General features: G+C 40.4%; 1 protein-coding gene across 1 annotated transcript in view; it reads right to left on the bottom strand.

Annotated features, from left to right (window-relative positions):
* Positions 1–16,315, bottom strand: part of LOC149233960 (protein TONSOKU-like) — a 220,193-nt gene that overhangs the window by 179,051 nt on the left and 24,827 nt on the right. Inside the window, exons 4-9 of the mRNA XM_089368106.1 lie at positions 13,300–13,391; positions 13,036–13,134; positions 12,264–12,928; positions 11,439–11,752; positions 10,728–10,896; positions 10,425–10,544 (exon numbers count right to left, since the gene is read on the bottom strand). Of these exons, the coding sequence (XP_089224232.1) occupies positions 10,425–10,544; positions 10,728–10,896; positions 11,439–11,752; positions 12,264–12,928; positions 13,036–13,134; positions 13,300–13,391 (1,459 nt within the window). The remainder of the gene's footprint in view (positions 1–10,424; positions 10,545–10,727; positions 10,897–11,438; positions 11,753–12,263; positions 12,929–13,035; positions 13,135–13,299; positions 13,392–16,315) is intronic.

Here is a 16,315-nt window from a genome sequence, read left to right as displayed (position 1 = left end):
TATTTTCCGAAAACCAAGGACAAGGTTTCTGTCAATTCAAAGAGTTCAAGGCTCTAGTGGAAAATCTGACTGGGAAGAAAATAAAAGTTTTGCGCTTAGATAATGGTGGAGAGTATGTCGATAAGGACTTCAATGAGTTTTGCACTAAGGAGGGCATCAGAAGAGAGTGGACAGCTCCTTACAATCCAGAGCAGAATGGAGTTGCGGAAAGGAAGAACAAGACTATTGTAGAAGCAGCTAGGGCCATGATGTATGATCAAGATATGCCAAAATTCCTGTGGGCAGAAGCATACAACACAAAAGTCTATGTTCAAAACAAGACTCCTCATCGGGCATTGGGCAAGATTACTCCAAAGAAAGTTTTCACAGGGAAGACACCTGAAGTCAACAATTTCAGGATATTTGGGAGTTTAGCATATTGCCGCGTACCCAAGGAAAAGAAGAAAAATTTGGATCAAACTGCGGAAAAAGGATATCTAGTGGGATATAGCGAGAACACTAAGGCATACAAAATCTATCTTCCAAGGAGCAGGAAGGTAGTGGTTCGACGAGATGTGAAGTTCATGGAGGACAAGGCTTTTAGAAAATCTCGAGAAATGCCTTCTAAGGAGCAGGCAAAAGAGGAGTTGTTGGTTAAACCTCTTCAACCAACGAAAGTAAAGAATTCTTCCTCGGGTCAGGAAGATTCACAAGATGAGGAGGAGCTAACAGAAGCACCTGCTGGCAAAGGAAGAACTAGCAAGGAACTTCGTCAAATTCTGCGAGATGCAGAGGACTTCATCGGTGCGCCAAGAAACACTAAGAGGGAGCGAAAACAGCGAGATAGATATCAGGCATTAGTAGCTCAGGATGGGGAGCCTGCCAGTTTCCAGGAGGCATCTCAACATCAGATTTGGCTGGATACGATGGTAGAGGAGTACAACTTCATAATGGTGAACGATGTATCGAAGGTAGTGCCAAGGCCTCAAGACAGATCAGTGGTAGGTTCGAGATGGATCTACAAGATCAAATACGCTACAGACGACAATATTGAGAAATATAAAGCTAGGTTTGTGGCTAAGGGGTATGCTCAAAAGGAAGGAATCAATTACGAAGAAACCTTCGCCCCGGTAACCAGGTATACATCTATTAGAACCGTGATATCTCTTGCAGCACAGATGGGGTGGGAGATTCATTAGATGGATGTCAAAACAGCATTTCTGAACGGGGTGATAGAAGAAGAGGTATACATTGAACAACCAGAGGGCTTTGAGACACATGAGAAGAAGTCTCATGTATGCAGGTTGAAGAAAGCCTTGTATGGGTTGAAACGGGCACCTAGAGCATGGTATGGTCGAATCGATGGCTACTTGCAGAAGATGGGATTTGTCAAGAGTGACGCAGATCCAAATCTCTATTATTTGGTCGTAGAGAATGAGCCGCTAATCTTAGTATTGTATGTGGATGATCTCTTTCTGACAGGATGATCCAAGCTCATCGGGGACTGCGAGAAGAATCGAGCCATGGAATTCGATATGAAGGACTTGGGACGAATGCATTATTTTCTAGGGTTGGAAGTTTGGCAACAAAAGGGAGAGATCTTCCTTGGGCAAGGGAGATATGCTACAGAAATCCTGAAGAGATTCGGTATGGAGGACTGTAGACCTATGGCTAGTCCAATGATCACCAACTGGAAGAAGATTGATGCATCAGAAGACAAGGATATTGATCCCACCTTATACAGGCAGCTCATAGGGTCCCTGATGTATCTGGTCAATACCAGGCCAGACATTTGCTATGTTGTCAACACCCTCAGTCAGTTCATGGTGGAACCAAAGAGGGCACACTAGGCAACAGCCAAACATGTTCTCAGGTATTTACAAGGAACAATCGATTATGGACTCTTGTACACCAGGAGTAAGGATATCAGATTGAGTGGATTTACTGATGCAGATTGGGCAGGAAGTTCAGTGGATCGGAAAAGTACCTCTGGGTACTGTTTCAACATTGGATCAAGAATGACCTCCTGGTGCAGTAGGAAACAAAAGTCCATGGCTCTGAGCTCATCTGAGGCAGAATATATGGTGGCGAGCACAGCTTCATGTGAGGCCATATGGCTTAGAAAACTGCTTGTGAACCTATTCAAAAGAAAAATGGAGGCGACCAGGATCATGTGCGATAATCAGAGTTGCATCAAGCTCTCTGAGAATCCAGTGTTTCATGATCAGTCAAAGCATATTGATATCCAGTGTCACTTTGTCAGAGACTGTGTCCAACGAGGAGATGTACAGTTGAGCTACACTCCGACAGGAAAACAGGTGGCAGACATCCTCACCAAGGCCCTTGGAAGAACAAAGTTTGATTACTTCAGGGAAAATATGGGGATGATAAGGAATCCATTTCAATAGCAAAAATGGGGGTGATGTTGCAGTACAGATGCAGTGTTGGGAGAAAGGACCAGCAGCAGCACGGATGCAGAGGGTGTTGCCGTACAAATGCAGCAGTGGCAGTAGCAAGGCCATGGCAACAATACAAGATGCAGCAATGCAAAGGATGTTGGGAAAGGAGGCCTAGCATCAACAGAGGGGCCGATGCTGGATGATCAAGGTGATACTCAATGAGGAGTATTACTAGAGCACAGTCCTCACTAAGAGGGAGTGTTGATTTGGGGTAGCATCGAATGTGCTCTAGCCATTAAAATTGGTGGAGAGGCTAAAGCACGTGAAATCTCCAAGACCCAGAAATGGTTTGGGCAGATTCTAACCGGTTTGGGAGATATTAAAATAATTAATATTTTTAATGAATTTCCTAAGTCTAAACTTAGGAAAAATAAAATAGTAATGAGTATTAATATAAAAATAGGTTAGAAGGGTCCAAAAGTCATGGATCAAGCCAAATCTAATCTTAGCCATTGATTTAATCTCGGTCATTGATGGACCAACGCGAAAAGCATAAGAAGAGGCTTGAGGGTCAGTTGGAGAATACACTGAGGGAGACCAGTCAGTGCAATTTCTAGAGCAAGGTTAGTTGAGAAATTCGAACTAGTGGTCTGGAGAGCAAAAGGAGGAGGCAACAAGTACGGAACAATGAGTCAGGAATAGCACCAAAATACCAGCGCAGACGTTGGAGAGGCAGACGCAGAGGCAGCAACAAACTGCGCAATCACTGGAGGGCTTGCATGGGTGATGCAGAGAGGCCCAGTGCTGACACAGAGAGGCAAGGGCTGACGTAGAGTGTCTGGGAGCTACGTAGAGGTCAGCCAAACTAATGCAGAGACTGGGAGAAGTGTTGGAGAATTTTCTCTCTGTTGGGTAAGCCAGTTTGGCACCCTGTTGTACTGAAGAATTGCTGGATAATAAAATCCTCCCTTGTTGCACCGGTTTTCCCACATTGGGTTTTTCCAAGGACTATTGTCCAAAATATTTGTGTCAATGTGTTGATTCTTCTACATCTGTTTGTTTCTGTATTATGGTGTGATATCTGCGGCAAAATTTATTTTAATGTTTATTGAAGGAATTTCATAAACAACTTATTGGAAAATAAGTAGGTAAAGTAAATCAGTTGTTGCAGTGATAGAATTTTCACAACTATCACCCCAACTAAGGCTTCCTGCTCTTTACAGACTTTCACCGATGGGAGGAGTCCTAGTATGAGAGGAATCACAAGGATGGATGGACCAATGATAAGATATAGAGTGATTCCTAAGGCCTATTCACAAGAGAGGCTCAATTATATAGCTTACTTGCTTAAGAAGCAAGGTGATGGGCTCTCCAAGAAGGGCTAAGGGGATACTTGAGCCTAGGTTTGGGGAATATGCCTTGACAAGGGGCTTCCTAGACTTAAGGATCCTTATAGAGGAATGGATTCTATGTAATCTTTGTGGAATTTGAGTTATGAAGTTGCGGGACCACAAAGAACCCAAGTGGACCCAAACTAGGTCAAGGGTGTGGAGTTGACCAATAATGGAGGGGCTTGACCTAGTTAGGGAGGAGAATAGGATCAAAGGACTAATTTTCTTTTGAAATCCAAATGCAATGATCCTAATGAGGACACTAACCCAAAGTGACCTAGGGAGGAGAACGGTCCTTGAGCTAGGGCTTGCAATATCTCGAGATCCCACCGTCGGATTGACCTCAAATTTGGAGGGCTCCTTGAGAAGACCCCAACACAGTTGTGGACCAATTTTCAAGGGTTTTGGATGGCTAGAAAATATTTCGCTTGATGCCCTAGGTGACCCTCTAGGGTTAGGCCTAGAATTTGGAAAAGTGAAGAAAAAGAGGGAAATTTGACCACCAAAGGGATAAAAGGATAGATGCCTTATTGCTTGGGCTTAATGGAGTCAAAATACATATAGATTGAGAATTTTCGTAAGCTAAGGAGCCCTAATTAACCTATGCTAGCCTATTCAAGGGCAACAACTAGGTAATCATAGATTTACACTTCAAAATTGCCAAAGAGATAAAGTTTTGAGGCTTAAAACCTATTATGTGCCTCTAGGAACATTCACCCACTCTCCTCAAGTACAATGCATGCATTAAATCACTTATTCAAGGTTCTCAAAAGAATTTCACATTTACTTTAACCCATACAAGAATAGTGATAATCATAACATGCAGTAAACCAGTAAAATAACAAGAATAGCATCAAAATTTGACTTACATGAGAGAGAGAGTATATCCATTCATCAACTTCGCATTAGAAAGAAGCTCCAAAGACGATAGCGAAAATCCAAACATCATAGTGCATCAAGAATACTCCAAAAAGTTTACCCAGCAAAAAGTGTGAAAATCCCTCAAGAGGTATTAATCCAATCCAAGTGATGATGAGAGAAATGAATCATCCTCTCATATATTTATACAATCCAATAAGGGACTCGAATAGCCTAATTTGTCTTATTTAGCACCAAATAATAAAATAATGCTCAATAATGAAATGACTTGGTGACAAGCCCACCAAGATAGCTCAATAATACACAATAAGGCCTCTCAAGAGGGAAAAATAATGAACATGATGAGTTGTTGGGCCATTGAGAAGGCCTAATGAAGTCCAAAGTGTGCCATGCTGAGAGAATGGACTCCAAATATAGTGGACAAGGAGTTGGCCCCTTGTTTTTCCAAGCAAGTCATTGTGGTTCTCCCAAGTGGGTGTGAGGGACAATGACATCCTAATGGGCCTCCAAATGGATCGACAATACTTGTAAACCATTTGTAAGGGCTAGGATGATGACATCAACCCTCTCTATGTCTCTTGCAGTGAGACACAACCTCATCTGTGTTGATTTCTGGTAGCATCGGATGTGCCCTAAGCCTCAAAATTTGAGGACACATGTATTCCAAAATACCCAAAAATTGTTTTGGGAAATTACACGGGGAGACAGTTTTATTAAAATAATTAATTATTTGTAATGGATACCTAGGTCTAGACTTAGGAAATTAAAATAATTAAAGGGTATTAATAAAACTGGGTGTGAATCTTCTAGAAAAAGATGGAGATCGAGTCAATATGATCTGAGCCATTGATTAGAATTTAATCTGGGTCATTGATTACTCAACGAGAAGATTATAAGAAGGACTTTGATAGGCATTTGGAAGACACATCGAGTGAGAGAATAGAGATCGATTTTCTCAAAAGAGCAGCGCAACAGTTGTCGGAGAGGTCATCGAGGAGATTTCTTGCAGTAAGAGGCAGGGATAGTTTCCTAGTTGGAGAGTTTCCTGATCCATGGGTACATTGCAGAGGAGGCAGAGAGAGATCTAGAAGAGGCGACGCAGAGCCATGCTGGGCAACGTAGAGCCACATTGAGACAGTGCAGAGCCTGAGAGGAGATTCGAAATTTGTTGGAGAGTCGAGTTCTAGAGCCAGAAGTCGGGGTGTGAGGCCGGAAGGATGAAGTCGAAGTTCCAGAGGCAAATCGACCAACAAGAAGGGTGATGCAGAGCCTAGTAGCTATGACGTTGAACTACGTAGGCTGATGCAGAGGCAGTGTGGGGCTTGCCATCCAGAGCCTGGATCAGTATTGAATCTCCAGTGATAGTGTGAGGTATTTCTCACTAATTTCTCTGTTGGGTTTTTCCGAGGACATTGGTCCAAAAATAATTGTGTCAATTTTATTTTGTGTGTGCTATAATTTCTCAGTTTCCAGAATTTTATTTTCCGCAGTATTTTATGGTGAAAATTGCAGCTGTGATTTTATTTGTTATTTGTCGTAGTAAATAAACTGCAAAATTACTTTCTAAGTTAGAAGAATAATCTCCAGTAGTTGCAATAGATAAAATTTCACATGGAGAGATATTCTCTAACCCCTGTCATGTGACACGATGCCCCACAGTCAATATACCAGACTCCTATGGAGGTAGAGCTAGATAAGAAAGCTATAAGAGAAAACTCATATTCAAGTCTTGAAGATAGCTTATCAATGTCTGTTGGAGTTGTTGTTTGTTACTTCTTCTTCTCGCCCTTATTTCTATTCGGACATTGATTAACATAGTGACCATGTTGACCGCATCCAAAACACTTGATTTTACTCAAGTCATTTTTCTTCTTCTCTCCCTTGGAGTTAGGCCCTTTACTTGAGCCCTTCTTGGCTTCTTCCTTTCCTACTAGAGAAATGTTCTTGTCCTCATGTGTCTGGGTTGTACTGTTGTTGCCACTAACAAGACTCAACCTAAGCTCCTCTTGAGTGAAATCACTCCACAAACAATCCCAATCAGGTAGGTCTTGTTGTACACTAATCACTTGGACAAACATGTCCCACTGCGGTGAGAACCTGTTTAAAGCAGTTCTCATGAGCTTGTCATCGTTATCTTCTCTCCGACAGCTACCAACTCATCCTTGACAAGTCTAATCCTGGTGAGGTAACTGACTACACCTTGTCCTTTGTTCATTTTGGTGTATCTTAGCTTCTCTCTGAGAGCCAAAATTCTATTTATGGTAGCATTCTATAGCAGTTTCAATATGGCATCCCACAACTTCTTGGTTGTATCCAATTTTGAGATATGGGGAATGATGTGATCTTTAACCCCATCCTAGATAACACGCCTACCTTTGGGGTCCTACTTCTGGTAGGTCTAAATGCATCAAATCTATCAATACGGCTACAATTGTTGTAGCATATTCCTTCAGACCATGCTCCAACAATAATAAGATTCTGGATTTCCAGACACCAAAATTCGATACACCATCAAGTATGTTTCAACCTCTTAATCCAACTGAAGCCATTTTTGAAGCCTTCAAACAACAAATCTAGAGAAAAAATATGTGTGATGAATCCTTGCTTTCTCCTTTGAAAACCTTGCGCTAAGATTGCCAATAACCTCAATGCTTTATTGCTCTGATACCATGTGAAATTTTGGTGCCCCAAAAGGTGTTATTAACCAGTTAATTATTTCCTGTCACTTATTTACAACAAATTAATTGATATATGAGAAGCAAGGAATAATAATACAAACAACACCAATCACAAATTGAAAATGCAAGAAACCAATCACACAATTTACGCCAAATTTTTGGACAAAATGTCCCTGGAAAAACCCCAATATGGGAAAAAGTAGTTTTCATATCTGAGGGCTTTTATTAATATCTTCAACAAATAAATTGCTATTGAGAAATAGCATTGCTTGCCTCTCATTGGAAAAGATCCAAAACAATATTTCTATATTTCTACTAATCTGGAAAACCCCATTACTTCCCTATTATGTAATTCACGTTGCATCCAGCGAAACGAATTGCCTTTGGAAATTCACATTGTCTCCCTACAAACTCAATTTTCCTTCTAGAAGACTCGAATGGCCTCAAGCAAATTCACATTGGCTTCATGTGAACACGCACTGGTTTTTGCCACATAATCTCGACCTCCTCTTGCAAATACACAAAGCAATTTGACGTCCTCCTGAAACTCACAACCTCACTAGGAAAAACTCAGCCTCCTGCAAAAAATATTGATAACAAGAATCTCTAGAAAAATTTTCCTCGATCACTAAGGTTGAAACCCTTTGGTGTCGTTTGAAATCACCCACTCGAATACCAGTGTGATCTCCAAAGTTGCCCATTGATCTCCTTTATAATCACACATTCGTGAATGAATGACCACGATTAGAAGTTCAATTGACCTAATTAATGGCTAAGATCATCTTAGAAAATTTCTACAAGCTTCTAGAGGAAAGTCGACCTTATCCCAATTAATATCAATTAATTATTCACTTTTCCTAAGTTAGACTTAAGAAATATTTTAAAGATAACTAGTTGACTTAATTAAGATATTTTACCTAGGTGAACCTTCAAAAAAAGTACATGGGCTTAAAGATAATTAACTCCTCTATGTCTCTAGCCTCAATTACACCTCTCAAGACTAGAACACATGTTCGAGCTACAAAAACCAACATAGGATGGGCACTCCTTGGAAAACTTGGATTGAAGTAATACGTCCATGATTTTTTTCATACTTATTTGCATCATTCTGCAAATTTCATCTCAATTATTTAGGCTTAGGGTCATTGATTCATTAGGATTGGCAGTGTCTTATCGTCATCCTTGAGCCTGGGCCAGAAATTTTACCCTGGAGGTTGAAGCAACTAAAAGCATAAAATGGCTACAATGAAAGAAAAAGGTGAGTTAAAATGCAAAAGATTGTCGAGACATCAATTAGCACGTGGGCGAAATCCTAGCATGAGCTCTACCCCCCTCATTATCAATCACTCAATTTTTTGAACACTTAATGCTCCATCACATAATAAAGGAACTCTTGCACGTCCCAGCCCTGATGAGCGATAACTAACACCTCACTAAGTGGTAAATAAATGCCAAATCATTAAAAGCAAGTTTGGGCTCCTAAGTTATGCTCCTAGTCAAAGCATTATAAAAAATAAGTAAAAGGCACACCAAAGGGGGTGGCAAAAGCAAGCCAAGGAAAGGGATAACTCATGCCTCCACGATTGCTCCCTCCTCACATCTATACACTCAAGATGATTGATCAGCTAGTCCCATAACCATGGCACTTTGCCTTGAAGTCCTTACCCTCCATTGCCACTATTATCACAAGCACCTATGGATTGAAGGGTTGACCAAGGACATGTTACCTCCCATTGAGATGGAAACACCCAGTAGGGTTGACCATCTAGCCATTCCTAACACAACTAGGGAACAATTTTACAAGACTGTGTCTAGTTAGATATATGAAGGTGATCTCAATTTGAAGTGTTATTATGCCCTTAACAATTAAGTATGGTCCACCATGATACATCTATGATCATTGTCCCTAATGATTGCAAACTTTCACTTGATTTTGAGATAGTTTCACTAGGTGATTTTTCACACAGCAAAAAAATCCTTTGAGGGCACATTATATCTCTCCACCTCACAGCTTGCCTAGGTCATTTTACATTTTCTAGAAAACAATGATGACCTTGCAGATTCAACATTACCCCTCCAGAGCAAAGCATTGGGCACTTTGAGGATTCTAGTTGATGATTAACAACTCAGAGCACCCCTGAATGTTGAAACATTGAGCTCCTCTTGCTTTGTGTTGGATTTACTCGATGTTGTACCAAACGGACTCTATACACCCCAAGTTGACCTTGACACTATTTGATGGGTGTTGCTCGATCTAGAGTCCAAATGATGATGGTCATCCCAAGGATTGCAAGGGAGGGCTTGTACTTGCACTTGGAGCCCCAACACTAGACAGAGAGGATGCCATATAACCCATATAGCCATTGAGAGGGTGACTTAGGGGGCCTATAGCACAATTTTGACACAAAGGCATTTTGAAGCATTTCTCAAGGTCTTACCTCAAGAATTGAGTAGATTATGTTGACGGGGCATCTCACTAGCCCATCCCATGCACTTTTGTAGCATTTATGGCCCAAAAAGGACATGACATCATGCTTTTGGAGGATATCGACCCACACATGTGAGCTTTTTATGGCATTATTTGTTGTTTTGAGCTATCTGGGTGGCTTGTAACCCCTTGTCTTGTTAACCGCTCAAAATCAAACTTGTTTTAAGGCTTATAAACTAATATTATTTCATTCATTCTATTCATCGTCACACTTCAAATTTCAGCCCTCTCTTAGGGTATGAATTACCTGTCTTTTCAGTTACTTGTGGACATGTGATTCTTATGGAGCATTTTCCTGTTGGAGATTGGCTATTGTATTGGATGTCTTTGTGGGATTGAAAGAGGGTCTTTTCTTGGATGAAATTGTAAGATTATTGCTGATTTTTCATCATTTTGCATGTAACCGAGCTGAAAAGAGCTAAATTATTGGGGTTAAAAAGATACCAACTAAACAGAGCTAATCTTTAGTGCGTCTGTGGAGCACAGCATCAGAAAATATAGTAGAAAATATAAATAAATAAATATATTGTGATCTTTGACCAGGCAATGACATTTGCTTCAGTACATATTTAAAGACCAAGATGAGAGAGTAAACTTTAAGACAGCGTACCGTCGATGACAGCATCAACTGTATCTCCAGGATGAAGGTTGGCCAGAAGATCTTCAACCAACTGGTCTGATTCAAGAATGTTTCCTCGGTACACTATTTTTTGCACTACAGGCTTCTTCCCTGATAAAAGTACAAATGACAAAAATTCACAGTATGCACCTTCTCATCATCAATGAAATCATGACAAAGATGATTTGTTTTGTGAACATAGGCCACAACTAGGCTTACTTAAAACATAAGTACTGAAATGGTATTCATATAACAAATAGCAAACCCAGTGCCCATAAACTTCCAGAGAGATACCTGAAGATTTATTGTTGTTATAAAGTTGCAGACAGAAGAGTTGTACCACTTCTGTCTTTAACCAGCCAATGGTTTTGAGATCAGACTCATTTGATCCTCTTGCATCCACCATGACAATAGTTTCACCAATCCTAACTGGGACAACAGCCTGCAGATTGAACACTCCAATCTAGTCACATTTTGATATATTACAGTCAGACATTTATATACATTTAACAGATCAGTTGCATCTATGATCTTGCCTAGACCAAAGAAACTCTACCACAGGTAACTGGTCAAAAACAGGTAACTAGAAATTATATTTTCACAGCATAAACAACTCAGGAAATCTATTCAAGGACAGATGAACAGTAAAAAGGATCAGATTGAAAAGATCACACATCTAAATTTATTGTTTGCATTGGCAACATGGAAAACTTGATTCCATGCTGAATATATTAATGTTATTGATGCTAGCCGACAATCTCCAGAGCTACAATCAATTCAAGTGAGCACTGTGGTATGAAAAGGAATGCGATTCACTATTACCTATAATCAACTGAAGTTAGAGATATTCATGAATTACATCTCTACATCTAATAGCCATATATGTTGAAAACACACATCTGGTTCTCAAAAAACTAACAAAAACTATAAAAACTCAATGTTGGCATTAATATTGAATAATAGTTTTATCCTCTTGAGTGCAATAACCATGTTACAAGACCTTACATGATTCTCGTGCTGATATATATCCTTTACAATCCTACAATTATCATGCTTCACATTCAAAGTAATCCCTGGAACAAGTTTGCCATCAATTTGATTGCACCCCACCAAAAGATTCCCAATTTCATTTGTATTTTCTTTATCCATTCTTTGTGAATAGCTTGAATGTCCTGTGCTGGATTGGGTATTTTTGGATACTAAAGGACTCTTCCTCTCCTCGTGTGATAAACGTAGAAGATCCACCTCAGCATCTCCAATCTCACTGGGAAGCGAACCCTCCTGCTGGAAGGTGAAAACATCCGATATCAGAAAATATCCTACAGTACAAGGAACAGTAATTGCAAACACTAAATACTAACAGGACCACAATCCACATGGCACAAGTCCCCAGCTATATGGTTTAGTTGACCAGCAATAAAGAACTTATTTTATTTGGAACTAGAAGTATGCAAGTCAAATTTAATGAAATCCAAGAAAGCTTGTTTCAACTAAACGTTCACACAAGTAAAAGTAACATGTGAATATATTGCAACAGACGGATATTTAGATACATGTCTAAGACCCGCAACCCTCATTTGTAAGACATGGAGTAATAGACTTGTGGCCAGTCCTAGTGGCCAAGAATAGAACATATCAAATGGTTGTGATTTGGAACTCTGAAGAAAAAGATTATTTAAGCAGCCCCTTGAAGTACAAGGAATACAATAATTGCTACACAACCAATTTAATGCATTGATTGAATCAATAAGATGTAGATTCCCCGACTCCCCAGTTTACAATCATATGATTATCATGATGCAGCATAGACGGTCAACTTTTTGCATTTACCCTGATTTTCCTGATAAGCTAGAGTCAAAAAAGTGAACAAAATCCTAATAAGAAAAAGAGTGTAAGATGCTTTGAACGCAATCTTAAGTTCACACTGAGAGACACTAGAATAAAATGCTTTGAATTTGCATAATTTACTAACTTGCTCAGTATGGCACTCAATGCCCTCTTCCATATCATCACTCTTTTCATCATCAGATAGAACCATGCGAGATCGTTTGCGACCAGCGGATTGTTCACTAACATTAACTTTTGCAGGAAGCCTGTCATTAGCAATCTTATGAGAATCAGGTTTTTCCTCAACAATGCTTTGTTTCTGGCATTCATTTTTGCCTCCCATCTTCTGCTGAGGTGTTCTTTTCCATGATGCCTCTTTACAAGACCGTAGATATGATGCCAACGGAATGTCATCTTCAATAGACACAACATTTCCCCTCGGACCTGAAATTTTGTCTGATCTTTGCTTGCAGAGATGATTTGCCTGTGCTGATTTCTTTGAAGGGCAATCAGCAGGTGAAGAATCTATTTCCATCTTATTATCTGACAAGTGAACACAATTTCCTTCTTCACTGTCAGTTTCAGAACATCGTTCATTATCAGAATCTTTGTTTTCTCCTTTTTCATTCACTAGTTTCTTCAAACTTTCAATATCAGCTTCCAGTTTCCTGCAACCAGTCGCTAGAATATTTCAATTTGAAATAATATTCACTTACAGAAAAGATATCAATATACAAAGCCATGCCAAACACTTATATATAGAATTCTAACCAACCTTGCATCTTCAAGATTATCGAAACGTAACATGTAACTATAGTGCATATTCTGTAGAGCAGTGAGCTGTGAAGAGAGTACCTTCCCCTGAACAGCTGTCCTGTTGAAAAGGTAAACAAACAAGCATTGAGAGTATAAAGATTGTGTGCAGGACCGTCATTCAAAAAAAATGGCTCCCTTCAATTATATTTTCTATGGAATCCACGAGGATGCCATTATTGATCATTTATATGCAACAATGAAAACAATTAAAAATAAAACTTACTTATAACCCTCTTGATATGCCTCCAGTGCTTCAGCCCATTCACCAGTTGAGTCAAGTACATTACCAAGATTGATTTTGGCAATTGCTTGACCCTAAAAATAAGTAACAAGTTTAGGGAATAAGTTAAAAGGTTTTAACATTTTAAAATAATATCACACATACATTCAATTTAAATTAGAATCCACATTCAAGGTGGTGGAAATGTCACAAATTTTCTTGACAAAACTTTTAAACTGTTGAATAAGAGAGAACATCGGTAACTGTTGAATAAAGTGTTAGTTTTTGGTAGCATCGGAAGTGCTCTAGCCTTGAAAATTGGTGGAGATGCCAAGGCACGTGAGTTATAAAGAACCCAGAAACCGTTTGGTGATATTCCACCCGGATTGTATTTTATTAAAATAATTAATATTTTTAATGGTGTTCCTAAGTCTAAACTTAGGAAAATTAAAATATTAATGGGTATTAATGAAAATATGGATGAAAATGATCTAGAAGGCAGATCAAGTCATGTCTTAATCTTAGCCGTAGATTAGAGACTTAATCTCGGCCGTTGAAAACTCAACAAGAAAAGTATAAAATGGAGGCTTGGGGTTCATTTGGAAACACACACATAGAGATTAAGGAAATCGATTTTCTGAGGTGAGAAGTTCTCAGGAGGAAAATCGATTGGGTAGATCTTGCAACAAAGGGGCAATGAAATTCCAGGAAGACTTTCCGGAGAATACAAGGCAGAGAAAAAACAGAAGATGTCTAGAGGAGGGTTGACGCTAGCCTATGCAGCAACAGCGCAGTCAGTGAGGGGAAGTCGAGTTTTGCCTGAGGGAATTCGAAGTTCAGGTGCCGAAAGCCAGGGTGTGAGCCTGGAGGCAAGAAAGTTGAATTCTCAGTCAGCAAAAGATCCAGAGTAGAGCGGCAACATAATACCCAGGAGGGATGACGCAAAAGCTGCCCAGGGTGACACAGTTTGACGCAGAGGCCATCAGAAGGTGACACAAAGCCTCTCAGAGCTGAGGGTCAGTCATTGATTCTCCAGTGACAGGGTGAGATCATTTCACCAATTTTTTGTCCAGTATTTTCTCTGTAAAGGATTGCTAGTTAAAGCATCCAAGATTTGTATTCAAAATTTTCACCTGCATAATAATAAACCCTCAAAGCTACTGCACTGGTTTTCCCACATTGGGTTTTTCCGAGGACTATTTTGTCCAAAAATAATTGTGTCCTACGTATCTTGTTCTTTGCTCAGTTTCCTTGTTTCATGCATATCAAATTTAAGTAGTGTAGGTTGCAGAATAAATTTGCTTCAGTATTTAGAAGAATAACTTGATGAATGTAATTAAAATCAAGTAGGTGAAGCAGATTAATATTTGCTGCAATAGGGGTTCCTTCAGACTAGGAATTTTCACATGGTATCAGAGGATTGATTTTGAAACAGGAAGAGCAGATCCAGTGCTAAGTGATGAGGTCAAAAGCTGCACTTGGCAGCAATTCGAATCCCCTTGAAGGGATTGCACAGTCCTTGCTGGGAAGCAGATCCGAGGAAATCTCTCTCTGAGTGAGACGACAGATAGGTACGATTTCCAGTTTATGAGTTTACAGGGCAGAGGGAGTGACGCAAAGCCTGAGCACAGTGATTGAAGGGCACAGTTTCTGCCGGGGCAGAAATCCACTGGAAAAAACGAAGACACATAGAAGGGGAATTTTCTCCTGATAGAACTTTCCACCAGAAAGTTCGAATTTCTCACTTGCTGAGCAACTGAGCAGTGCTAAGCAGTGACTAGAGGAGTCAGTTCGACAATTGGGTGAGATGGCATCGCATGGGCTCAGAGATCAAGACAGGTTGGACAGTGCCTCCAACTATGTCATATGGAAGACCAGAATCTTAGTCGTTTTGGAGGAATATGATCTCGAGGCCTACGTCAAAAGTGTTGTCGTTGTTCCGGCTAACAACGATTAAAAGAAGAAGTACAAAGCCAAGCAGGGGAAGGCAAAGAGTCTCATTCTCGATGGAGTTCGAGAACATGTGGTCTCACACTTGCAGGGCAAGGATACAGCCCGAGAGATGTGGGAAGCCTTGTCGTCTTTGTATGAAGGCTCTTCCGAACAGCGGAAGATGTATTTAGAGCAGAAGTTGCAGTGGGCTTTGATGCATAAAGGAGAAGTCGTGAACCTCTATCTTCAACGTCTTCAGGACACTATGGACCAGCTTGTCGTAGTGGGGTCCACTCCTCAGCGAACCGCAATGGTGAGGATGGCCTTGAATGGAGTCTCAAATGAATGGCAGGTTTTCTTCCAAAGCATTTTGGGCAAGGAAAAACTACCTTCATGGGAGGAGATATGGGCAGCTCTTCAACAGGAGTTAAGGAGGGCCATAGTAAAGGTCAACCTCAATGGCAGCAGTGGGAGTGGCACAAACACGAAGGAGGAGGAGGAGAACGTAGTTCTAACATCGAAGGGACAGCAGAAGCCGAAGCAAAAGAAGGACATTTCAAAGGTGAAATGTTTCAGTTGTGGCGAGATGGACCACTATGCATCCCAGTGTCCTTTGAAGAAAAAGGATAAGGATGAGAAACATGATCCTAAGGTTGCTTCAACAAAGATTGACGAGGATGAGTTTTCCATGAGTGCCCACGCATCTCCAGGAGGGAGATGGGGCGATATTGAGCTGTAGTCGGGAGGACTACATGTGGGCAGGATCCTTGAGGAGTCCACCTCTTGGATCAATTCCTTGCTACAAGAGCCCAAGATTCAACAGTAGTGAGATGGACTTAATGTCAGATGATGCAGTGGAGTGTTTGGAGGACAGATGTAGTGGCTTGGAACCAGAAACTAATCAGCGCAGAGCAAGGTTGGCAACAATGCAGATTGCACGGTGCAAAGGTCAGCAGCAGCGCAGAAGATTTAGAGGGTCAGCAACAGTCAGATTCCAACATTCATTATATTATGTTGAACACAGTTAAGTTCAGCTAATTTTGGATGTTTTTCAGTTGCTTCTCTCAGCAATTGAGTTGCAGTACAG

Source organism: Pinus tabuliformis, chromosome 8, assembly GCF_031772625.1.
Source record: "Pinus tabuliformis cultivar Carrire ecotype Pingquan chromosome 8, CPIR1, whole genome shotgun sequence".
Lineage (NCBI taxonomy): Eukaryota > Viridiplantae > Streptophyta > Pinopsida > Pinales > Pinaceae > Pinus > Pinus tabuliformis.
This window is presented reverse-complemented; position numbering and strand designations above follow the sequence as displayed.